The sequence below is a fragment of the Girardinichthys multiradiatus genome, chromosome 3, assembly GCF_021462225.1.
Source record: "Girardinichthys multiradiatus isolate DD_20200921_A chromosome 3, DD_fGirMul_XY1, whole genome shotgun sequence".
NCBI lineage: Eukaryota > Metazoa > Chordata > Actinopteri > Cyprinodontiformes > Goodeidae > Girardinichthys > Girardinichthys multiradiatus.
In genome coordinates, this window is record NC_061796.1 from 46,120,155 (window position 1) to 46,144,565 (window position 24,411).

General features: G+C 41.5%; 2 protein-coding genes across 3 annotated transcripts in view; one reads left to right on the forward strand and one right to left on the reverse strand.

Moving 5' to 3' along the window:
* Positions 1–8,696, forward strand: part of LOC124865335 (lamin-A-like) — a 46,128-nt gene extending 37,432 nt beyond the window's left edge. For both annotated transcript variants that reach the window (XM_047360338.1, XM_047360337.1), the window contains exons 8-13: positions 809–1,106; positions 3,521–3,628; positions 3,710–3,829; positions 3,915–3,974; positions 4,766–4,918; positions 6,392–8,696. In XM_047360338.1, the coding sequence (XP_047216294.1) occupies positions 809–1,106; positions 3,521–3,628; positions 3,710–3,829; positions 3,915–3,974; positions 4,766–4,918; positions 6,392–6,427 (775 nt within the window). In that variant the 3' untranslated portion in view covers positions 6,428–8,696. The remainder of the gene's footprint in view (positions 1–808; positions 1,107–3,520; positions 3,629–3,709; positions 3,830–3,914; positions 3,975–4,765; positions 4,919–6,391) is intronic.
* Positions 8,697–8,726: 30 nt separating this feature from the next.
* The window catches only part of pear1 (platelet endothelial aggregation receptor 1), a 61,822-nt gene continuing 46,137 nt past the window's right edge, over positions 8,727–24,411 (reverse strand). The window contains exons 7-20 of the mRNA XM_047360335.1: positions 23,085–23,187; positions 22,826–22,962; positions 20,673–20,885; positions 19,357–19,531; positions 19,136–19,256; positions 18,859–19,022; positions 17,581–17,683; positions 15,359–15,511; positions 15,065–15,283; positions 13,600–13,709; positions 13,381–13,507; positions 12,882–12,944; positions 11,501–11,695; positions 8,727–11,186 (exon numbers count right to left, since the gene is read on the reverse strand). Of these exons, the coding sequence (XP_047216291.1) occupies positions 11,035–11,186; positions 11,501–11,695; positions 12,882–12,944; positions 13,381–13,507; positions 13,600–13,709; positions 15,065–15,283; positions 15,359–15,511; positions 17,581–17,683; positions 18,859–19,022; positions 19,136–19,256; positions 19,357–19,531; positions 20,673–20,885; positions 22,826–22,962; positions 23,085–23,187 (2,035 nt within the window). The 3' untranslated portion in view covers positions 8,727–11,034. The remainder of the gene's footprint in view (positions 11,187–11,500; positions 11,696–12,881; positions 12,945–13,380; positions 13,508–13,599; positions 13,710–15,064; positions 15,284–15,358; positions 15,512–17,580; positions 17,684–18,858; positions 19,023–19,135; positions 19,257–19,356; positions 19,532–20,672; positions 20,886–22,825; positions 22,963–23,084; positions 23,188–24,411) is intronic.

The following is a 24,411-nucleotide window of genomic DNA, read 5'->3' on the forward strand; positions in this document are numbered from 1 at the left end:
CGGCAGGCTTGATCCTTGATGTTTCCTGAACATCCTCACCAGTTTTCCTCCATCTGAGGGACAGTTTTCTTCCCAACTTTGTCAAGGTGGCGCCACATCTGAATAACATATGGTTGCTTGAATAAATGAATCTTTAGGTGGAAACGGCTTCTAAAGACTTAACCAACTTGTGTAGATCTAAGATTCTCTTCCTTATTTCTTGGCTGAGTTCTTTGGACCTTCCCATTGGACTGGTCCGCCCAGTGAGTTCTGTTGAACCGAACCTTTTTTATGCAGCAAAGAGAAACTGCAAGCTGCACTCAATCATGATCACTAACCAGGAGCTAACAGAAGCTTCGGCATCACTTATTAAAAGATTTAACTGAATGTTTGTATGTATGTGGATCATTTTCAGCATGTCTGGATCCGAAGAAATCACTGAGGAATCCAACCATTGCTTTTTTTTTTTTTTTTTTCAATCATTGAAGAGGTTTTGTTGATAGAAACGTCTGGTTGCATATTTAAAGAAGGTTAATATGATTGAAAGTCTTTATGTATTTTCACACCTTAAATACAGCATTAGAAAATAAGATCAACATAAACAATCATTCATACCAAGCACTGGTTAGTGTGGCATAGAGTTTGTTAATATAGGTTTCATTTGATGTAATTTGAAGTGAGTTTCAGATATTTGCAGGTGAAAAAATCTGAGATCTGCTTCATTTCTAAAGTGTTCAGAAACAGTTGAATCAATAAAAGTAGCAAAGTCCAAACTGTTTGTTTTACTGTCTGACCCAGCATATTGAAGGTATCCCTGTGTCCCCCCTAGGCTCCGCTTGTCCCCCAGCCCTTCGTCCACAAAGGTCACGGTGACCCGGTCATCCGGCTCGGGCCACGGCAGCCGCCTGATCCTTTCCTCTGCCGCTGCAGCCTCCAGCAGCCGTAACTCGTCCAGCGCCAGCAAGAAGCGCCGGCTCAACGACAATGACAGCGAGACCTCCAGCATGGTGGGCGGTACCGTCACCAAGACCCGGATCAGTCAGCAGGCCTCTGCCAGCGGGCGCATTACTGTGGACGAGGTCGACCTGGAGGGGAAGTACATCCGTCTGAACAACAAGGCCGACGAGGTAACTGTTCCTCTGCTGCCTCCCAAACTGGGAACTTTTTACATCACTGTCTGCGGGCTTTATGCTCCCTCTCCTCCGGGTTTGTGTGTTCAAGTATGTTGATGAAAATCCAGACCATAAAGTCCTAAAAAGTAAAAGTATTCATACAGGTCCTTCTCAAAATATTAGCATATTGTGATAAAGTTCATTATTTTCCATAATGTCATGATGAAAATTTAACATTCATATATTTTAGATTCATTGCACACTAACTGAAATATTTCAGGTCTTTTATTGTCTTAATACGGATGATTTTGGCATACAGCTCATGAAAACCCAAAATTCCTATCTCACATAATTAGCATATTTCATCCGACCAATAAAAGAAAAGTGTTTTTAATACAAAAAACGTCAACCTTCAAATAATCATGTACAGTTATGCACTCAATACTTGGTCAGGAATCCTTTGGCAGAAATGACTGCTTCAATGCGGCGTGGCATGGAGGCAATCAGCCTGTGGCACTGCTGAGGTCTTATGGAGGCCCAGGATGCTTCGATAGCGGCCTTTAGCTCATCCAGAGTGTTGGGTCTTGAGTCTCTCAACGTTCTCTTCACAATATCCCACAGATTCTCTATGGGGTTCAGGTCAGGAGAGTTGGCAGGCCAATTGAGCACAGTGATACCATGGTCAGTAAACCATTTACCAGTGGTTTTGGCACTGTGAGCAGGTGCCAGGTCGTGCTGAAAAATGAAATCTTCATCTCCATAAAGCTTTTCAGCAGATGGAAGCATGAAGTGCTCCAAAATCTCCTGATAGCTAGCTGCATTGACCCTGCCCTTGATAAAACACAGTGGACCAACACCAGCAGCTGACACGACACCCCAGACCATCACTGACTGTGGGTACTTGACACTGGACTTCTGGCATTTTGGCATTTCCTTCTCCCCAGTCTTCCTCCAGACTCTGGCACCTTGATTTCCGAATGACATGCAGAATTTGCTTTCATCCGAAAAAAGTACTTTGGACCACTGAGCAACAGTCCAGTGATGCTTCTCTGTAGCCCAGGTCAGGCGCTTCTGCCGCTGTTTCGGGTTCAAAAGTGGCTTGACCTGGGGAATGCGGCACCTGTAGCCCATTTCCTGCACACGCCTGTGCACGGTGGCTCTGGATGTTTCTACTCCAGACTCAGTCCACTGCTTCCGCAGGTCCCCCAAGGTCTGGAATCGGCCCTTCTCCACAATCTTCCTCAGGGTCCGGTCACCTCTTCTCGTTGTGCAGCGTTTTCTGCCACACTTTTTCCTTCCCACAGACTTCCCACTGAGGTGCCTTGATACAGCACTCTGGGAACAGCCTATTCGTTCAGAAATGTCTTTCTGTGTCTTACCCTCTTGCTTGAGGGTGTCAATAGTGGCCTTCTGGACAGCAGTCAGGTCGGCAGTCTTACCCATGATTGGGGTTTTGAGTGATGAACCAGGCTGGGAGTTTTAAAGGCCTCAGGAATCTTTTGCAGGTGTTTAGAGTTAACTCGTTGATTCAGATGATTAGGTTCATAGCTCGTTTAGAGACCCTTTTAATGATATGCTAATTTTGTGTGATAGGAATTTTGGGTTTTCATGAGCTGTATGCCAAAATCATCGGTATTAAGACAATAAAATACCTGAAATATTTCAGTTAGTGTGCAATGAATCTAAAATATATGAATGTTAAATTTTCATCATGACACTATGGAAAATAATGAACTTTATCACAATATGCTAATATTTTGAGAAGGACCTGTACTTGGGGGTGTAGCAGTACATCCAGTTAGAGGTGATACATGATGTCTGATCCGTTCCAAGACGAGACAAGATTGTGTTTTTTGAGTTAAGGTTTCATGAATAACCAGCTTTGTTCACAATGGAGAAATTATCTCTGCATTTAACCCATCCTTTAGGGAGCAGTGGGCTGCCATTGTGCGGCGCTCGGGGAGCATTCAGGGGCGTCAGAGTGGCAGGCTGTGGGATTCGAACCAGGGTACTTGTGGCCTCTCCAGGACGCAAATGTTCTGCTCTCTAACCACTAGAGCACCACTCCCCGGGAGTGCTTGGAAAACGCTTCCTGTGTGTCTTTTTAGAAATAAATTAAAGGTTTCAATGATTTTGAAAGGTGTTTTAAACAGTTTCTGCTCAGTGTAGAGTGATACAGTTCATAATTATAAAACAAATAATGATGACATTTTCATAGGCCATTTTTTTCACATTTGTCTGCAGAGATTAAATTAAACATGGCTGAACTCACCAATTAGTTGAACTCGGAAGGCATGTGGATGCACAGGGTTTCATTTGAGGGGCTGAATGCAAATGCCTGCCACCCTTTTCAGTATACAAAGTGTCTGTCACATAAATTTACCTGCCTAATAAACATTTTTCTCCCTGTTCACCTTTCTGTCCTTCAGGACCAATTGCTGGGCAACTGGCAGCTGAAGAGACAAGTTGGCAATAGCAATCCCATCATCTACAAGTTTCCCAGCAAGTTTACTCTCAAGGCCGGAGCCACTGTGACTGTGAGTTCACCTCATGGGTTGCTTGATTGTTCTGGTAAACCAGAACCCAATCAGTGATTAACTCTGACCCAAACTCTGCAGGTCTGGGCTGCATCTGGTGGAGGAACCCACAACCCTCCCACTGATCTGGTCTGGAAGAGCCAGGCTTCCTGGGGCGCCGGCGACCTCCTGCAGACCACCCTCATCAGTGCCGGCGGAGAGGTTTGATTCCAAATCTTCCAGGTTTTATTTTGTTTTTCTTTCAGTTTCCAAGTCTGAACGTTTTTCTTTCTGGATCCATCAACAGGAAATGGCCTCGAGGAAAGTCATGCGCACCCTGTTCCAGGATGAAGATGATGATGACATGGTAAACTCTTCTTCTCTAACAGTCGGTTTTAAATGAGGAGGAGCTGAGTTGTACTTACTAGAGACATTAATGGAGCATGGTGTCTTTTCTGCACCGGTGGGAGAGATGTCTACACCTAAAGTTGCTCAAAACACTCCTGATTGATTGCATATAAACACCAATTGAATGAGAGGTTTACAAAGAAAAATGTCACTTATTCCTCCAGAAGTAGAAAAACCTCTGCCTGTTTATCCATCTTTTTCCAAATTTAACTACGTCACATGTTGCATTCAGTGTCTTTTGGATTCAGAAGTTAGAACTGTTATCTTTTTGCTTTTCTAAAGTTTGCAAATAATTAGAAATTATATATTTGACTTAATTCAAAAAGAGTTTTTTATAATCTGATTTTAATATGTTTATTGTTTAAAACTAACCAAACTGTGAAAAGTCTTTATTTATTGGGTCAGTAAATGCACCATGAAGCCTAAATGAGATCAGTTGTTCCACACAGGAGCCACAGTGAGACTCTGTTTACAGAGCTGATATTCATCAGAGAAATTACAGCATGAGACAACATGTGACTGCTGTTTGTTGTTAGTTCTCAGTGTTTGTAACTGTTATAAAAGCTAAACTCATGGCTTAAAAAGAGACTGTACCAGAACCAAGCTGCAGAAGGTAAACGTATCGCTGCAGAGAAAAGAACTTTGAAATCCTGTTTAACCTTAAAGCATTTCCTTCGGACATCAGAAAATCTCACTTTTTTGATCTAAAAAGGAACTTGTTTATTGACTGTTGTTTGGCGCCCCCTGCAGGGAGCTCACAGCACCAGCGGCGCAGACAATGAATACAACCTGCGCAGCCGCAGGGTTGTTTGCGACTCGTGCGGACAGTCGTCGGATCGCTCAGGCGGATTGGAAGGTTTAGGAGGACATACCAACTTCATGGGAACCAACGAGCCCAGACAGGTACCGCCCAGTTCTAGTGGTCATTATACAGCATAAAGAGGTTTTATTATGGGAGATTACAAGCAAGCAGTTTATTCCAGGTTAGATTCATTTAAAAATAATCCAGTTAATCACGAGACAACGTTTCAACTGGACTTTAAACAAAGAACTACATTTTTTTCTTGACTCCAAATTTTTCACAGAGAACTAATAAAAGAAGGTACATTTTTAGTTACATTTTGAAATGTTGTTCTTTTCTTTTCTTGTCCTTCTTTCTATAAATAAATCAATTAAATTGAATTTGATTTGATGGAGCGGGGAAATAAACTGTCACCCAGGTTAATTTCACAGTTTTGTAACATGTTAAAGTGTTTGAAAGGCCTGACGATCGAACTGGACCATGTTTGAGATGTTCTGCTGTAGGAGCTGTCCTCTATGTTTTAATATCGGTACATGAAGGACTGCATGACACATTTTGAACCACGTTCGCAGCTCCAACATGAACTATTTCTTGTTCATTTACAATATTATGTGTAAAAATCTTCCATGAGGTCATGCACATATTAGTAAATCATTAATCCCACGGCCTGGCAGCAGGTTTATCCTCTCCTGACGTCTGTCGTTTCTCATTAACGTGTTTTAATACTTTTATTGTCAGAAAACAAAACAGAAGATTTGTCTGGAAAGCATCCATTTAGGTCCTCACAAAGACAAAAAGTTGCCAGCATGTGTGCTACTGCTGAACTTTGTCTCTGCATCCTGCAGCTAAGAGAAAATGCTACAGCCCTTTCTGCATGAAGTATCCAGGGTTTACCGATGAAAAACATGCTGTAAATCTTATTCACCCAAATGAAACGGCGGTAAATGACATCAGGCTGAGCTGCACTCCCCTCAAGTTCACAATGTAAAAGACAGCATTGTTCAGTTAAAGGATCTAGAAAGTGAGAGCCACACACAGCACAACACGGTCAGTTCAGTTCAATTAAGGTCATAGATCTGGACTCCACTCCATGCAAACCTAGATTCCATCAAGTGCTGTAAAAGCTGCCTGTTGTCACCCTGAGCCTCATGTGTGTCTGCTGACCTGCATTCACTCTTGTGGCTGAGGGTCACTGTTACCTGATGCCCTGACTTCCCCGTTACTGAGCTCCAGGTGGACTAAATTAACAGTCGGTGAGTTTATAAGAAGCTTCATGTTGGCGTCAATATTAATTCACTGTTGCAGTCATTAAAATGTTTCTGCTGGAAAAAAGTCGGTCCCCTCAAACTGTTGCAGAGAGCAGCTTTGATTCCTCAAAGACGGACTCATCCTGGGATCAAGGAACAGATGTTTGTGTTTCAGAAAGGTCAAATGTTTGACTTACATGCAGGACGAAGTCTGAGTTTTGTTGCGAAACATCCAACATAGTTAAAATAGAAAACACAAAGTCTCACATCTCAGGAGAACAAAAAACACATACATTTGTATTTTTTTTTCTTCTTCTTCTTCCTCAGGGTCGCATGAAGCCGGAGAACTGCTCCGTCATGTAAAAACCAAAGAGCACTTCATCTGAACCTACCAGAGCAGGATCCTTTTCTACCGTCGGGATATTTTCTTTATTTTTTTATATGATGAATTTTTTTGTATTCACATTAATCAGCAGGTTGGATCTGCTTCAAGGTTTTTGGCAATGGGCTCAGGATGTTCACAGTTCCTTATGTTGAATTCATTTTTCCTGCATGTCTGGTGTGCAAAAGCTTGTTCTGGCCTCTGCTCTGTCCGCACACTCAGCTCCACTGACCAGCACTTGGATCCGATCCAATCCGAGTCGAGCCGATCTGGGGAACCCAGACAAGGGGACTTCTCTGCAACCACATGGACGGGAGGAGAACAAACCCCCGCAGCTTTATTAATCATGCTGTTTGAATACTTCTGTTTACACTTTGTTTGTTGGAACAGTTTCACTTCTATGTTTATGTACATCAGACAAAAATCCTCAAAGAAAGACTGTTGGCTCAGGTTATCAAACAAACGTCTTGTATATTTGCTTTAGGTGATATAGCAGTGCAGCTGTGGCGCACAGAAATTATGAAATTATCTTAAGCTTGATCACACAGATAAACATAAGTTATAGTTTAGAGCATCTATAGAAGATGGTGTGCAGAGTAAGTTTAACTCTGATATTTTGCCTTTACTTCCTTTTCTCTTTGTAAGGAGGCTTTATTATTGCAAGATTCGCACAGATTTATCAGGACCGTAGGATCACTGACAAACAGCCCAGAAGGAGTGGTTTAACTGGTCCAGAAGCAGAGCAGCAATGGGAGAAGGTTTTATTTTTGCAGAGATCTGGCATTTCTAGACCAAGCATCAGACGGCATCAAGAGTGGAGTGATGGGATTATCAGGCAGTGTGTGGAGTATCCAGCAGTCAGTCCAAACGGTGGATGACGGTCAGGTAATAGAGGAGACCTTGTAGACACAATAGACAGCTTTACCAGCACCTAATGCAGTTTTATAGGGGTTTAGTAGTGGGTTTGCTTGAGGCTGGTTGATTGCATCTTGCAGACCTTTGGCATGTGGACCGTTTTCTCTACAACTCATTGCAAGATGAACCAGCATACCTGGGTTTCCTCACACACAGAACGTTGGGTCATTGTGAATTCTGTACGCCCCACACACACCGGGCTGTTCAACAATTTGTCCTCATGCAAACCCACCATGTGACCCCTACCAAACTCCAACAAGTGCTGGTAATACTTTCTGATGCTTTTATGCGGCCTCCTCTGTGTCTGCTGAATTTAACTCACGGCTCTGGATGTACAATGCTCCAGAAACTGCCTGTTGTCAGTGTTGCTGCACTCATGAAGAACCTCTCTGGTGCCAAGTCATTGCAGATCCAGTCATGCACATTCCCATCACTGGGCTGCATGTGGACCAAATGAAATCATTCCTCTGGGTTTTGCACTCTGTCAGTGAGAATAGGAAAATATTTTTTGGGCTAGGATTTGGTTAAATAAAACAAACAGGAAGCTGTTGGTGGCAGAGTCCAGCAGCAGCTATACTTTTCTTTCCTGTTGGCAGATATAAATGCACCTTCAGAGGAAAAAAAACCTTCTCTGGTCACATGATTCCTGCTCCAGTCTTGTGACGGTCAGCCGTCCTCCTCGGATTGAGTCGCTCCTTAAAACTGGTCACAAGGGCTTCTTTCTTTTCTTTCTTCCTATTGAGCTTTGTGGCTTTAGAAAGATTTTTGGGATCTCAGATTTTGAGACTTTTTGACTTTATGCACTGCTTTTGTAGAGAGCTGCAGAATATATGCAAGCAGGTAGGTTTATGCATTAATACTGCATGTAAAAGTTTATCAATACCAAAAGTACTTGAGTTTTTCTTGTTTTTTGACTGATTTGTCATTCAGGCCAAATATATTTTTATTATTAAAATCTAATGTTGAATCCTAAAGTGCCTCAGCAGCTACTAACAAGACCCATGACCTCCATCTGAGGGAGCAAATGTCTAGTTTTGGCCGTGTTTTTATGCACAGCTGTTTGCTGCAGCCTCAGAGTTCAGATGATTTTATATACAGAATTAGTTTTTTCTGACTAACCAGGCAGTTTCAGAAAGACTAGCTTTTCTTCAGGCTGCAGATTGTGAAGGTCTTCCTGTTTAAGCCTCATTAATCACCTGAACATCTCAAAGGTTTAAAATTTTATCCAAAGTTGTTCTTCCATGAAGTAGAACAATGATTAGAAATGGAACAGCCATGCTTGACTCGTAATTATTGTTTTTCCTAAATGAAGCTGAATAAAAGTTATTTTTCCCAGTTGTTTTTCCTCCAGTTCATCACAACAGCTGAAAGTGTGAACATTTTTATTTGCATTATAAAAACACATACATGTACCCACAGTTACATTGAGAAATACAAGATTAAATGTTTTTAAAAAACATGAATATTTACAGCATAAAGTACATTCAGGTGGAATTGGAGAAATCAAACATTTTCTGCAGGTTAGAAGCAGCTGAAGACGTCAAGAAAGGTCTACAAACAGGTTGGCTTGACTCCACCGGGCTACCAAAGTCAGTTGGCAGAGGTGAAGAGGGCAACCCGTGTCACTTCTAGTCTCTGGACAACTTCATGGCAAATAACGTACATGCTCAAAGCAAAGCTTCTGCAGCCTCCCAGTCGCACAGCTCCATGACTGGCAACAATATGCAGGTTTTGTGCATCTGCTGAGAGGTCCATTAAAATGCAACACTAACATTAAAGCATTTATGGTTTTTATGGATGGAAGTCAATAAGGCCATTCCTGGACATGATGGTGTCGACACTACATACATGCATACATATGTACTACATAAATATTCAACTATATTTTGTTGCTGATCTTTGGCTTATCCAAGACTTGCCCCTTTTGTCAAAGCCCAATTCCCCTTCAAATGTGGAAAATATATTTTATATTGCATCAAATTTAAAGGGATAAAATCCTGAAAAGGACTGAATGTTTGACAGCTTTGAGCAAGTTTGAGAAGTCATTTATGAAAAAATGAGCACTTTTTTTTTTTTTTTGCCATGAAGCCCTCTAGAAGGAGTGAAATGCTTCAGGGTGTAAAAGACATTTTACTGAAATTAAAAGTTCAGTAACATCCTGTAGAACGACCAAAATGATCACAAAACGTTGGGACAAAAGTCCTAATAGGGTTCAGGGTTGATCTAACCGAAGAAGGGAGGTACAGCTGTATGATAAACAGACCTTTATCTGATGAAACATCTTTATGTTCCTTTGTTCAGGCTCCTAAACACTGTGTAAATGAACAGTTTATATTGAGTTGAGTTTGAAAACTGATTATTGTTGCTTCTTTCATTAAGAAATATGACAAAAATGTAACAGGAAGATTATTTTCACTTCAAGCTAAATGATTCCTAGCTCCAGAGAGGAAAACTTCTGGTCGAGCTCCTCATGAAGGTCCTTCAGACTCAGGTTACCATCAGGGCAGAGCTTGCACAATATTGGCTGCAGCTGCACAGACGGTGAGGTGAAGGCCAAGAAAATGAGCAAAGCTTCTGTCCAAACCATTAAGGACAGAACAGATTCTGAAAAGAAGCTTTCTAGAGAAGAAACTATCATGAGTACTGTGTGGTGCCAACAGTGAAGTATCCTCTGACGGTCTTAGGTTCTTCGAGCACCATATCACAGGGCCAAAATGACTTCAAATGTTGGTCAGAAAACTCCCCAAATCAACCCTGACAAACTGGGATTATTTATCCGAAAAGGTGGAGAAACCAAAGCCAACAAACTGGGAACAAGTCCAAGCACTTAGCAGACAAGATTGGGTCACTGATAGAAGAACGAGCATCACTCCAGAAAATATCAACTCTTTGCATAAATTAGATGTTAGATAAAATCCTTTTAAACATCTGAACTGTCTTTAAATCTCCCACTTTATGTTAACCCAAAGAAAACAGAGGCATCAAGGTCTCAACAGGAGTCTTCGTCTCCTTCCAGCCGCCGCCTCTCCAACTGGGACTTAAGATGTAGTAAGGAAAGAGATTTGGACTTAATGGATCTTTAAATACTGTGAGATATGAAATAAAGTTAATTTGTAAGCACAGAGAGCCGCTTATTTACAACACTCCTCTGTTAATGAGCAAATCAACAATAGTCCTGGGAACAATTTAAAGAAAGCTGGTTGTTGAAGACATATTTACGTCCATATTTACAGAGTTTTCATCCGGCAGCAGAAGGAAGCCACATTTAGGAGCAAGACTGACTCAGTAATTCTGGTGATTGATGCTTTTCTTCAGTTTTCTTAAGAGAGCAAAACCAAAAAGAGTTCATGAGAAGCTGCCGGCTGCAAAGCTTTTTTGTTATTAATGTGTTCTACCTAAACAAATTTAGAAAAACAAACTGAAAACACTTCCCAGTTTTCCAAAGGTTTAGAAGCAGCTGAAGCCCCTCTGATGTCACCAGCTTTTCTCACCTGCTGGCTCTGGATGTCTGTCCTGGTGACAACAGTACCATCCGATGCCCACAGGAGGGCATTGCTGCTCTCAACCAGGGCACCAACAGGACCTACTGAGTTTATAGGTGAAGAGCAAACAGTCTGCTCTTCTTTATCGTCCCCAAAGGAAGGGGGATAAACTTGCTCTGCCACCCCTCCTCTCACTGAAACGTTCTTCTCGGGGCGGGCCGGGGAGAGGGAGGCCGGCGGACTGGAGGCAGGTCATAGTGTCCGGGGATGTGGCTGTTCACAGGGAGGTCATAGTGGCTCTGGGGGTCTTCATGGGATTCGTGGCCGAGGGAGCTCTGACGCTCTGAGGATGAATCAAGACAACAGGAGGGTGAGGAGATCTTCACACCTGAAGACAGAATCTTACAGTTCCACGGCCTTAAATGCAATCTTAAATCAGAGTCAGGCCCTATGGGAAGCATAAAAATAAATATTTACTTTGACTTTTATTCTAATGAAAATATATCTAACCTTGATTATATTCATCTGCTGACCAACATTTTAATATGTTTAACTGACAAACATTATTTAGACTCTGATTATTATTACAAGTGGTGCAGAAATATAATAAATGGATGATCTAATTAAATAATTAACTCCTGGTAAGGCGGGGCTCACCTCTGCGTAGCGTGGCCATACTGAATGGCGGGGAACTGATCTCGGTGTACGCGCGATCTCGAGGCACGGCCGACTTCATCTCCATGTAGCTGCTCTCTGGAGGGCAGAACGGCAGGCCCGGCAGGTCCTTGATGGTGGCGTACGGATTCTCGCTGTTCAGAGAGCTGCTGCTCACCGCCACAGAGTCCTTCAGCTCTGCTCACAGACGAAACATAAAAACAATTAACAGGTCCCTCTCATAAGACTGGGCTTGAAAGGCCCATGTACTTGAATTACTCATTGAAGTTCATTGAGCCTAAATGTCTTTAATGAGTCAAGTCAAGGCAGGTTAATTTCTACAGCATCATTTACACACAAAGCAATCCAACACAAAACCACTTTTGTAAAACATGACAAAAGCAATGGAGGAACAGAGTATAAGATTATCAGCAGGTTATTGGAGGAGGAAACATAATTCTTGTCTTATTCGCTGAATTATATCTTTAAAAAGTCAGCGACATGTTGGACAAGAGTTCAGCAGGGACAGGCGGCGGGGAGTTTGTCAGCCTGTCAACAGCGAATAAAGTTAGGGTAAATAAAATGGTGGAGGATCTTTGTGTTTAACTTGTTGCTATGAAGTGTGTGGATTTTCTTCCTGGTCGGTTGAGGGAGAAAGAGGATGTTGGAAAGGTCCTCTCTGAATTTCAGCTTTGATTAGGAGTTGCATCTGTTAAATTCTAGCAGTGGAGAATCTGGGGTATTAACTCTGAAGGAGGATGACCTGGGAGAGGCTTCAGATGGTGAAGAGGGCAGGCAGGCAGTTTTTGTCTCTCTGTCGGAGCGTCCTGTGTGATGAGACACCACTCCAGCTGTACCGCATCCTTCACCTGTTGGCTTATTTTCTGTTTTTTATTTTTTTTATTTCTCATGTCTCTTTCCTTTGGCTGGAAGGACAGCTTGGAGACCCAGAGAAAACACTATATGTAAAGTGAAAAGTTTTGCCCTAAACTTGCCAGACATTTCACAGCGCCATCTCCGACAGTCAGAATTTGAAGATCACTGGCCTGCTTTCTCTGCACAGCTTCAGCTTCATATTGCTCTCTCTGTGGCGCTGTAGGCTTCTCTCGTTCTTCAAATGCAGGTGCAGAGTTTTATACGAGTGGGGCAAACCTGCTCTATAGCCTCACGGACTGTTTTGTAGGAGAATTGGTTTATCAGGCAAAAACAATCCAAAAAACTAGAACATTTTATAGAGTTAAAGTCAAAATGCAGAAAAAGGAAATTTGGACTATAAAGGTAGCAAAAAAATCTGAAAATCAGGCAGAATGTTTCAGGAGCGAGGAGAATTACAAGCCTGTAGGAAACAGGAGAGGAAAGTGGAGAAAGTCAGATGATAAACTACCTTTGTTGTAATATTTTCCGAGGCTGGCACTGTAGCTGTAGCTCCGGTCGATGCCAAACGCTCCTGTAAACAGTAAAATAAACTATTTTTTCTATCCGGGTCAGACTAATAAAAAGCAGAAAAGCTGCTTTTGGAAATGTTAAAAATCAACACCAGGTGGGTGAATTCTGCTCCCAATCAGCTTTTATGAAGTTCCTGGTGTGTATGGCCTGAGATCAGGTCGCTATTACGAAATATGTGACCAGTAATAAAGTGGAATTAGAGGAGCAGGTTTGCTACTATATATGTAAAACTTTTTGCTTCCACTCAGGGAAGAAGCAACAATCAGATGTTAGGTTCAGGTTTTGCAGATCAGTATTTGAATGTTGTTGCAGTCAGGAGGTCAGGAATCCACCTCTAGACTTTAACTTGTAAACGTCGGTCCACTCCTTTCATTTGACTCTGTAGCCGAATTCTTTGGTGAGAATGAAGACTTTGTAACTCATTCCTGCGAACGGACCTGAGTCTTTGCGGGTCTCGTGATGTTTCCAGTCCGCAGGCAGGGTCGCGTTGGTCTCAACCCCAAACAGGCCGCGGCGCTCCCTCGCTGCGTTTTTGACGCTGCAGAACAGCTGGTTGTTGGTATTCTGACAGACACAAAAAGAACTCGGTGGTGTCAACTGTCACTGAATGGTTCCGGATCACATCCAACAGGTGGCGTAAGTGAGCTGGGCTTCACCTTGATGATGCGGTCGTGGTTGTTGGGGAGGTGTGGCAGGGGAGGCCTGTTCTGGCTCAGTGTGTGGTAGCTGGGGTTGGAGTAGTAATGATGGTAACTGTGAGGAACATCTGCAGACACAAAACCAACATGGTGTCACCGCTGCTGCTTTTTAATCCTCTCAAAGTCAGGAAAATGAAACTATGTGAAACAAAAACAGAAAGTTCTGATACAAAGTCAGTCTAGAGAGGAAAGTATTTCAGGTTGTCTTTTACTATAGACGGTATGAAAATGACAAAAGTTTAAAAATTAGTAACTTAATGCAACAAGAGTCCAGCCACACTGACTGTAAGCTCTGGTGTGCTGCACTAAAATGACGGAAAGCACATTAGGCAGTTTAGCTAACTTGTTCTAAGTATGTATCACAGTAAAATAGGATATTAAGTAAAGTTCTTCCTTTCTCACAGGGGTTGGTCCTTCATAAAGTAAATCCTAAACCTCATATCAGGCAATGATTAAAAGAAACCGGTTTTAAATAAATGTGGTACATTAAGGGAAAAATGAACCAAACCACATAATTTACATCTGTCCCTTATCGCTTTTACTTTAGCATTAATATGTAAATACAAATTAAATCAAATATAACTAGTTGTGAAGTAGGTTAGATGTTTGCTTGCTAAATGCATGTTTAGGCTTTTATGTATAAAGGTCGCTGCAGTGGGCCGCTATTTAAAACCTGTTTTTCTACAGGTGAACTGGGGCTGATAGTGAACTCTAGTGTCGTTTCATGCGCTGCCACCTACTGGGGAGCCAATGTAAGTTCACAGAAAATTAAAATAACAAATGAGGAATAATATAATTGTTTAATTTGTCATTTAAAGTGGACATCATGCATCACAGGCTGTATTTTCGGTGAAATTTACTCTATTTCTGTGACCCAGCATATTGATTTAAAAACACTTCACCAGAGTCGAGGTGAAGAGCTGAATGATGGAGGGATGGAGGGATAAGACAGAAGCTTGGCGAGAGGAAAAGTTCGAACAGGTTATTTTATTTTATGTACTAAACTCTCAATATTAAAAAAATATTTTAACTCAATATATAATATTTTTATCCACCTGAGTGGGCATGTAATCTACTCGAAATCTACTTGAAAAATACATGTTTAGTCAAATTTATTTGTTCCCTGAGGATAAAAAGTGTGAGGTTAAAAAATTAATGCATAAAAGAGTTCAAAGCCTTCCAATCAGAAGAAAATTTGTGTTACAAAACCCAAAATTTAAAAATGTTTTAGTCAATTATTATGACACCTTAGGTTGTGCTAAGAATTATTTGTTCCTATATTATGAAAATGTAAACTTTAAAAGGTTCCAGTGGTTAATGTTAGATTTTAGCTCAGAACTGGTGGCCAGTTGAAGGAGGGTGTGAAGTCACTGTGGCTGTAATGTGGTTCACACAGTTTTTGTTGAGATGTTGTGCTTCACACCTGGAACAGCGTATTCTGAGTTGACGGTGCGGCTGGTGGAGAAGGACACGGTTGGTGTGTTGTTCTGCTTGTCCTTCTGCCGGCGGCGGTAGAGAAGCAGCAGAGCCAGCAGCAGGACCACCAGCAGGACGAGCACAGCGATGCCTCCGATGGCCCCCCACGACTCCTTCTCACCCGGGGGAAGAGGAACCATGACGCTCCCCGCCTGTTCTGAGGAGTCTGAAAGTCAAGGAGGTGAAAGGTGCAGTAACCAGAGGAGCCTTCACTCACACCGCAGCTTAAAGTTTGACTTACTGTTCTGACAGGTGGCGCCCCAGTACCCTGGGCGACACACACACTCCCCAGTTTTCCTTAAACAAGTATCACTGTTGGGACAGTGCATAGAGCAGGTGTGGTTGCAGTGGGGGCCCCACAGGCCCTCTGGACATGGCTCACTGCAGTGGGGGCCTGAGAAACAAATGAACTGATGAGGTGGTGAATGAAACCGTAACCGGACCAATATTTGCAATCGCAGACCAGAAAACGTGGACATGCTAACTAAAATACTAAACCCAAATGAATTTTCTGTGCAGAACTTTATTAATTCATTGTTCTTCTAACACAAAAAACAGATGAACGAATGAATGAATTAACAGGGTGTTAGCATGATTAGCAAGCTAATCTTCAGGAACAAACTAGAGTACTACTACTAGAGTAATTGGAAATAGAAAGTACACCCTGGATCAGTTTTAGGATTTTACCATATTAATGATCTGGTCATTACCCGGTTTTAGAGATATTTAAAACTAATCTTACAAGTGTTTTCTTTTATAATTGCTGTAAAAACCAACACATTAATGTGATTGTTGTGCCAGGACAAGAAAAAAAAAAAATCTGTGATGTTTATCCAGAAAGAATCCATAAAAAGTCCCCTGTTTGGAGGCGAGTGGCTGCGATCAGCCACATTGATGCAGTAATTCATGCAAAAGGAGCTCCGACCTAGTCCTGAGTGCATAGAAATTAACATCATTTTCAGAAGCCTGACATTTCTGTTCAAAATATCCTTTTTTATTGATCGGATGTCATTTTTGAATTTTCTGAAAATATTAAGTTTGGGTTTTCATTCTCTGTAAACCAGAATCATCACACTTACAAGAAATAAAGGCTTGAAATATTTAGGTCTATAATGAATGTATATAATCCATGTTTCTTTCTGAAATCAATAAAATATATTGAACTTTTTTAAGATATTCTAATTTTTTTAGATGTGCCTGTAGTAAAGCATTAGTTTATGGATGTGCATACTTGTGCATCCAGGTTATTGCAGCCTTTTTAGTTCTGACATATCTCACTTTAACAGATCTGTTTTCGTTTCAGCTGAATTATAAATGATATACGTTGGATTGCCAAACAGTATTATATCTGTCTACTTCTACATGTGCATGAACTTTGATGACATCCTACTCTTAAGCTATAAGGTCCAGTTTGTTAACGGACCCACCGTTGCCATCAACAGCAACTTGTAAACATCTTCCGAGGTTTAGGAGTGTTTTCATAGTTAGATGAGAACACCAGAACTGCAGCCTCTGCTCTAATTCATCCCAAAGGTCTGCAGGAAGGTTGAGGTCAGGCCAGCAGGCCAATCAAGGTTCTCCACACTAAACTTTATACACCTGCAGCCATGGAAGAGATTGGAACACTAGAATTTATTGATTTGCTGGCGCGACCAAATCCGGTTTTATTTTTTATTTTTGTGGCACTAATGGCCTTTATTTTGTAAGTTGACTGACAGGAAATTGGGTGGAGAGAGGGGAAGACATGCTGCGAAGGTCAGCGGACCAGGACCTGGACCCGTGATGGTTGCATTGAGTACTGTACCCGCCCTATATGGGTCGCACGCTCTCCTGCTGAGCTTCCGCCACGTCTAGGCGGAACGGTTTTTAAAACGATTTATCATGAGCTCATTTTTTATTTTACAGAAACCCACCATGATGGAGTGTGGACACTTTTTAGATGTACTGTACCTAGAAAATAAACTACAGTTAATGGTGATTTGTTGAGTTTTCATTTCAGAAAATACCCTTTAAATGCTTCATATTCAGCAGCTGGTTAAAATACAAAGCAAAAGAGCTCTTTCTTCTGTAGAATTAGGTCTCATATTTGTACAAACATTGTTACCTCCTTACATTTGAGTAATTCCTGCTCTTAATGAATTTCCAATTTTGCTGCATTGATCTGTAATGACAAATTTTTACAAACACATTTTGTTTTTACAGGTGGGCTGTTTCTAGACATTTATGTTTGTTTGGCTTCTGAGCTTTGTTCTGATATATTTTCATGCATGTATTTCCATGTTTGGTGTAAACCTTCTGGTGAAATTCTCTGGTTAGAAAGCTCAAACTGAAAGGTGTCATTTAGAAGAACAGAAGACTTCTCCTTGAGGCTGTTAAAACCTGTGGCTCGCTCCGTCCACTTGGACCTCTCCTATGAAACCAAAGCCAACCTGGTAGTGAAGGCGGCAGGACGTCATCACTTACCCATCCAACCTGGCAGACAGTGGCACTCCCCGTTGGTCGCCTGGCAGCCGCTGCCGTGGACACAATCGCACCTCTTCAGGCAGCCCGGCCCAAATGTGCCCATCTGCATGGAGAACAAGAGCCAACGGGCAGAGAATTGTCAGGGGATTCTCTTCATTGTTGGGCCAGCTCAGTCAGAGTCAGACAAAATACTACACTGGCACTGTGGGGTTGGGTGGACAGCCGGTCAGGTTGGCATGATAAAGGCAGGAGGGATATGTGTCCAAAACAAAGATTAAAGCACACAGAGAGGGAGGTGAAAAGAAGGAATATGTCCTGTAACATGTCTATGATCCATGCATTATTCTTCTTAAAAATATCAGCTCATTGAACCAACTCTGGGTGATATTAACATAGGATTTCTGGGTTGTGACATGTGCTGTGACCCGAGTCCAAGATGACTCAATGCATCTCGGTTGGTATTATTTTATTGTGTCATTTTAGTTTAAACAACTGTTTTTTTTTTTTATCTTAATAAGTGTTTATAGTTTCAGATGAAGAACAAATATTATTTTATTCTCATGTCTTTTGAAGCACAAGAGTGTACAAATAACTACTGTATAACAGCTTCGGTTTATTGAGGTTAGTTTCTGCAGCTCTCTTATGGTCCCACCTCAGCCTTTCTGCATTTGAGGTCTGGACTTTGACTGGGCCATTTGGACATTGATTCTTTTCTTTATCAGCTGCACTGTTGTAGAGTCACTGCAGTTGGGGATCATGGTCCTGCTGATGATCCAGTTTGGACCCAGCTTTGAACTGTTGGACCCTTATTTGACTCTAGAATACTTTGGTTTACAGAGGAGTTCATGGTCCTTTTTATGACTGCAAGATTCCCAGGTCCAATGGCTGCAAAACAAGATCAAATCACTATACCTCCACCACCGTGCTTGACATTTGGCATGTTGTGTTTGGATTTCTTCAACCATGGGTCTCCGGGAAGGATTTGCTGCTGTCTTTAATGTTTTCCACTTGTAAACCCTGTTTTTCGCTATAACATTCAGGACCTCTGGTAGTTGGACTTGGTTTATGACTCTTCCTAGACTGATGGTTCCTCCTATCCATCTTGTGTGAACACACACATCTAAAGCAGAAAACTGACAAAACTCCTGCTTTTACAAGCATTTGATCAGTTGATGTTTTCCTTTTTTATTTGATAGAACCAGTAACGATGATTTTATTCGTCCACACACAGCTCCTGCATATTGGATTCACATTTTGGTGAAAAAATAATGGTCTTACACCACATGGCTGGTCACAAAGCGCCCCCTGCCATCCAGCTGGGCATTTACATGATCCATCTGCTGGGTCACATTTTGCCCCGTTGGTGCAGCGACAGGTGGCGTTGCATCCTGGGCCCCAGGTGCCCTCAGCGCAGGGGACAGAGCAGTCTGACCCTCGCCAGCCTGCAGATACAGAGAAACAGTTAAATATGATTTACCATCCTTCTTTTCCTTTAACAGCTCTAGTTTGTGATGAACATTTCCAGACTCTTAATGCTTCTGACAGAGTGAGTTACCCTCTTTGCAAAAGCACGCTCCATCAACTGGTGAGCAGTCTATGAAGTTTTCACAGGAGCACTCCAGGGAGCAGTTCTTCCCATAGGTGCCACTTTTACAGGGACTCTCACAGTGAACACCCTAAAGTTGCAAAAAAAAAAAAAAAAAAAGATATTTGCCACAGGTCAGGTAAGAAAAGAAGAAATAAAAATCACTTTAAATTAGTCAATAGGTAAATCACCATGAAGCCGGGAGGGCACTGGCATCGTCCTGTGGCGCTGTCACACATGCCTCCGTTCACACACAGACACGGTTCCACACAGCCGTGACCGTAGAAACCGTGGGGACACGTCTCGTTACAAAACAGACCCGCCCAGCCCGGCTGGCATGTGCACTCTCCTTTCATTGGGTGGCAGCTGCAGAGTGACAACACACATTTAGGTGTTTGGATGATGTGTCGTCCAAAAAGACCAGCAGAGAGGGGGATTTTCCTCCAATCACTGGGGGAACTAAAGGTTCCTGCTGGGTGAGTTTTTTTCCTTTTGGGCATTGACTGATCCTCACAAACCTAAATCTGTTCAATAACCAGAAGGAACTGACATTAGACTGGTTTGACCTCTTAGAAGAACAATCTATGTGCACAAGCTCTGAAATGCAATAATAACCCACTGACTAAAAGCCAAATGAATTCACTTTTAACAATTTAGATATCATAGAATGAAGGGCAGAAACTTTTCTACCATCTGAGAACTTGGTGAGAGTGCAGCACCAAACTGCAGATCCAGGTGTGCAGGAGTTAATCAGAGCCTGATACATGCGAAATCATTTAAAATGCTGCAGCAGCAGGAAAATGAACAGAGATCAGAGAAAGACGAACCACAACAAGACATAAACATTTAAAATGATGAACAGATGTGCAGCAATCAGCAAACAAATGACAGTAATTCAGATGTAAAACTGAGGGAACCAAGCAGGCAGAGAATTACAAAAAGAAACACAAGGTCCCATCTTCCTGAACAAAAGCCGTCTTAGCAATAAAACCACAATTAACCGTATGAACTAGGAGGTAAAGACAAAACACAGCAGACAAAGTCAAAAATATTCAATATATATATGAAAAAAATCAGGAAAGAATTGAGGTATTTGTAGTGAAGTTCAGGGCCAGAAGATTAGTCATCAGGTTTAAATCCCGACACCATTACAGAAAATAAAATAACATGTTTATCAGGGCTGCTGCAGTAAAGGCCAATAATGACATGAGGAATAAAAAACAGTTTTCTCCTGTTTAAAAATCACAAGATTTAGAAACTTCTGTTGCTTTTTTGTAGAAAAATGCTATAAGAATAAATGTCTAGTTCTAGTTTTATTTTAGCAGTTCTGAGCTCAACATCACAAATACCCATGAATGTCTTAGTCCAAAGTCCACACTGTATATAGTAACATCTGTTAAATAGAAAGAAGGGTGTTCACCACAGTTAAAGGTCAGCTTATTGAACATAGCTACATTTAAAAACGAATATTAAGATCTCCACATCCCAGAGCCCGTCTCCTTCTCACCTCAGAGTGTGTTTCTCTTCACAGAGACACGTGTGTTCACAGTGCATGCCGTAGTTCCCGGCCGGACACATCCGGTTCCTGCACTGCGGGCCGCTGAAGCCCGGCTCGCACAGACAACCGCCGTCGATGTTGTAGCAGCGGGCGCCGTTAGCACAGTCGCACACACCTTTACAGTCCTGACCGTAAGTACCTGCAGTGCACTCCTCATTACACCTAAAAGATGAACAAACAGATTCACTGAGGAGCTCCTGCTGATTTCATCTGGACCAGGAAACACAAACTAAAGATTCTGTTCTGTTGGCAGAGAGATAGCGTGACGTCACATTTAATCTCCTGTGTCTGATGTTTGAGAAAAAGGAAACTTTCATTTTAAAACTTCCTACTAACTGGGCAGCTGTAACTGAAATCAGGTCAGAATGAAGGACAAAACAAAAGGAAAATGCACATAAATATGAAGAATGTTATTGTGACTTATTAAAGTGGCATTGAGCCATAGTTCTCCAGGCTTTCTGTAAGGTTATTTATTACACCTTGTGGGCTTTGTCGGGTCGTTGGGGTAAGTCAAGATTATTAGTAGGCTACTGCACCACTCACAAACCAATTGAATCCCTTACTGAAAAAATATAAATCTGACACAAAATTCTAACAATACAAACACACATAAATGCAACAAATAAATGGAGAAAAACACACAGATACTGTTAACTGATAAAAAAGCTTTTGTCTTCTCAGAAAATAAAGTTTTGAGACCTATTTTAAAGGAGCCAACAACTTCTGCAGGTCTCAGGTTTTCAGGAAGTTGGTTTCAGTGCTGAGGAGCAGAACCACTAAATGCTGCCTCTACTTGTTTAGTTCTGGTCCTGGTTGACTCTGAGTAAACAGGTCTGATGACCTGAAGGATCTACATGATTCATGCCTGACAAGTACACTACCTGCCAAAGCTTTTCAGAATCAGAATCAGCTTTATTGCCAAGTTTGTACAAACAAACAAGGAATTTGACTCCGGTACACTTTGCTCTTTGGTTTTGTTTTTGCATTACAGAATATACATATTTACAATGTACAACATACACATATATAATAAAAAGGTGCATTTGCAACATCTGTATGCTGTTGTTTTGTACTTTATTGAATGTTCAACAGAGAAACAGTCTGGGGGAAGAAACTGTCTCTGTGGCGGCTGGTTTTAGTGAACGGTGCCCTGTAGCGCCACCTGAAGGTAAAGCTCTGATACGCTTTTAGATTTGCTTTCTCACTTAATGGGTCTCTTTATTTTCATCACTATTTGCATAGTAGATTTTCACCAAAGGCAACAAAACTATGAATGAACATACATGAAATTATGTGGTAAACAAAAAGTGTGAAATAATTGTAAACATTTTTATATTTTAGATTCTTCCAAATAGCTGCCCTTTGCTCTGATGACTGCTTTGCTCTCTTGGCGTTCTCTCTGTAAAAGATCTTCCCAGAGGTTCATTAAGAGACGGCCAAAGGTTAATATTTCAGTCATCACTGCAACATCTTCTTTAAAGAATCTAAAACATAAAAACTTATTTTGCTATTTTTTTTAGCAACATATTTCCATATGTGTTTATTCACTGTTTTGATGCATTAAGTGAGAATCTACTTACAATAGAAACAGTCATAAAAAAAAACCATTCAATGAAAAAGTGTTTCTAAAACCTTTACCGGCAGTGTAACTGAGATAGATTTACACCAAAAATCATTCAGTGCCTTATAGACCAGTAACAAGATTGTACACAAGTATCATCTGAACCAGTGCAATGATGTAATAACTGGTGTAGTTTTTGTTTTTATGAGGCTGTTAGAATTTAGCTCTTGGTCCATAACTACACCTCAGTTTCTGACATGCTCTGTAATGTTTAACCTTGTTGAGTCTGAGTGCTGATCAGGTAACATGTTGCACCTGAAGTGGAATTAAGCTGGAGGAGGACCTTCTTGCCCAATCACTCATTGACTCTAAAGGCCTGTGGCCATACAGCTAAATATAAAGCTAGGACTCATCTGCACATGGTAAGAAGTGCAACACTGTACAATCTGAGGTAGAGGGATTCTATGGAAATATAAAAAAAAAAGGATCTGAGAATGATGCCTTGAGGAACCCCTCATGTTATTTGCTTCTCCAAACCCACCTGTTGCCTGTGAAACCTTCATTACACTGGCAGTGTCCAGTTAAAGGGTCACATTTACCACCGTTGTGGCAAACACAGTCCCCTGTGCAGTTTTGTCCAAACCTTCCCTCAGGACATTGTTCCGTGCAGACCGCACCCTGCCAAGCAATATTTGATATTAGATCCAAGCTAGCGTTACAGGAGAGAGTCCAGAGGTTTTAGCTGCACATTTAGATATCTGGATATGAGAAAAGATCCCACTGGGACCACGGGAACATACCGTCCATCCAGACGGACAGGTGCAGACCCCTGTGCCCTTACAGTGGCCTCCATTCTGGCAGGGGCATCGCGGCTGGCATTTCTTTCTACACATCTTCTCACAGCTGCAGGAGTGACAGAGAGGAGGAGACAGCTTACTGGCTGCTTACTGTATCTGCATAAAACACTTTGTGAGCATTCCTGAGGACTAAAGTCAATGTTTTTGTCTTGTCTTCGTGAATTTGGTTATTAAACCATGAGTGCAGATGTTGAGGCGTTGATTCTGAAGTAACTGCCAATTAACAGATATTACATTGTCTCAAAGAAGCAGAAGGAAACAGTTTTTATGACAAGTTTTTTTGTCACATCAGCTCAGTTGGAAAATGTCTTCAAGCAATCAGAGCAAAGATTGTTTGGCTAAAACAACCAGCACCACTTCCATTTCACTGATGTTTTACTCATTAACGCATCCTGGAGGTAAAATGGGCACATTACAAATGTTCATAACTCATTACAGAGCTGTAGCTCATCCTCCCTGTTGCCAAGTTTCTGCTTTTTCCTTCCTGAAAGTGAAAAGTGCTGAGATTTGAAATTGGCAGGATGAAAGCTTTCACTAAGTGCATTGTGGGGAAGAGTTTTGTTTACTGGTCTTCTGGGGCAGCTAAACAGGGTGTAACGAATGACTCATGGAGCAGCATGGAGTAGACCATCGGGGTGTCTTTTACATCTTCAAATTAAGTTGGGAAAACTAATAAGAGCAATAAAAGATTTGTGTCTGACATACCTAAAGGGAAAATTAAGATAATGAAGGGATCTGTAATGAAGTTTGAGTGTCTCCCTAAAGAAATACTTAACCACACAGAGTGCTTTAAAGATACCTCATACCAAATCAGGAAACAGATCGTATTTATTGAAGCTCTGATAAGAACACTAAAGATGGAAGTGTTGAAAACCTAGAGCAGAGATCGCTGGTCTCCACCTGAAAAAACATCCACAAATTCTGCCTGAAACTGCTCAACAGCTGTAAACAAAAGAAACACGATTCTAAGGGGTTTTTATGTGAGGCTAAAAAGTGCAGAGCTTTGATTTACAGTCATGTTAAAAATAAAGTACATACTCTTTCAATGTGATAGTTTTATGTTTCAGGGCATAATTTTTATTGTCTTGTCTTTTCCAGGCTCAATTTTACCTTAAATGTAAAAAACACATGACAGTTTCCACACTGACATTATTTATTCGCTGAAATTACAGACAGATTGTAAAAGCTGGGAGTGAAAAACTAAGTATGCCCCATGATTTAACAGCTTGTAGAACCACCTCTTCCATACAACCTTGCTTCATCGCTTGCA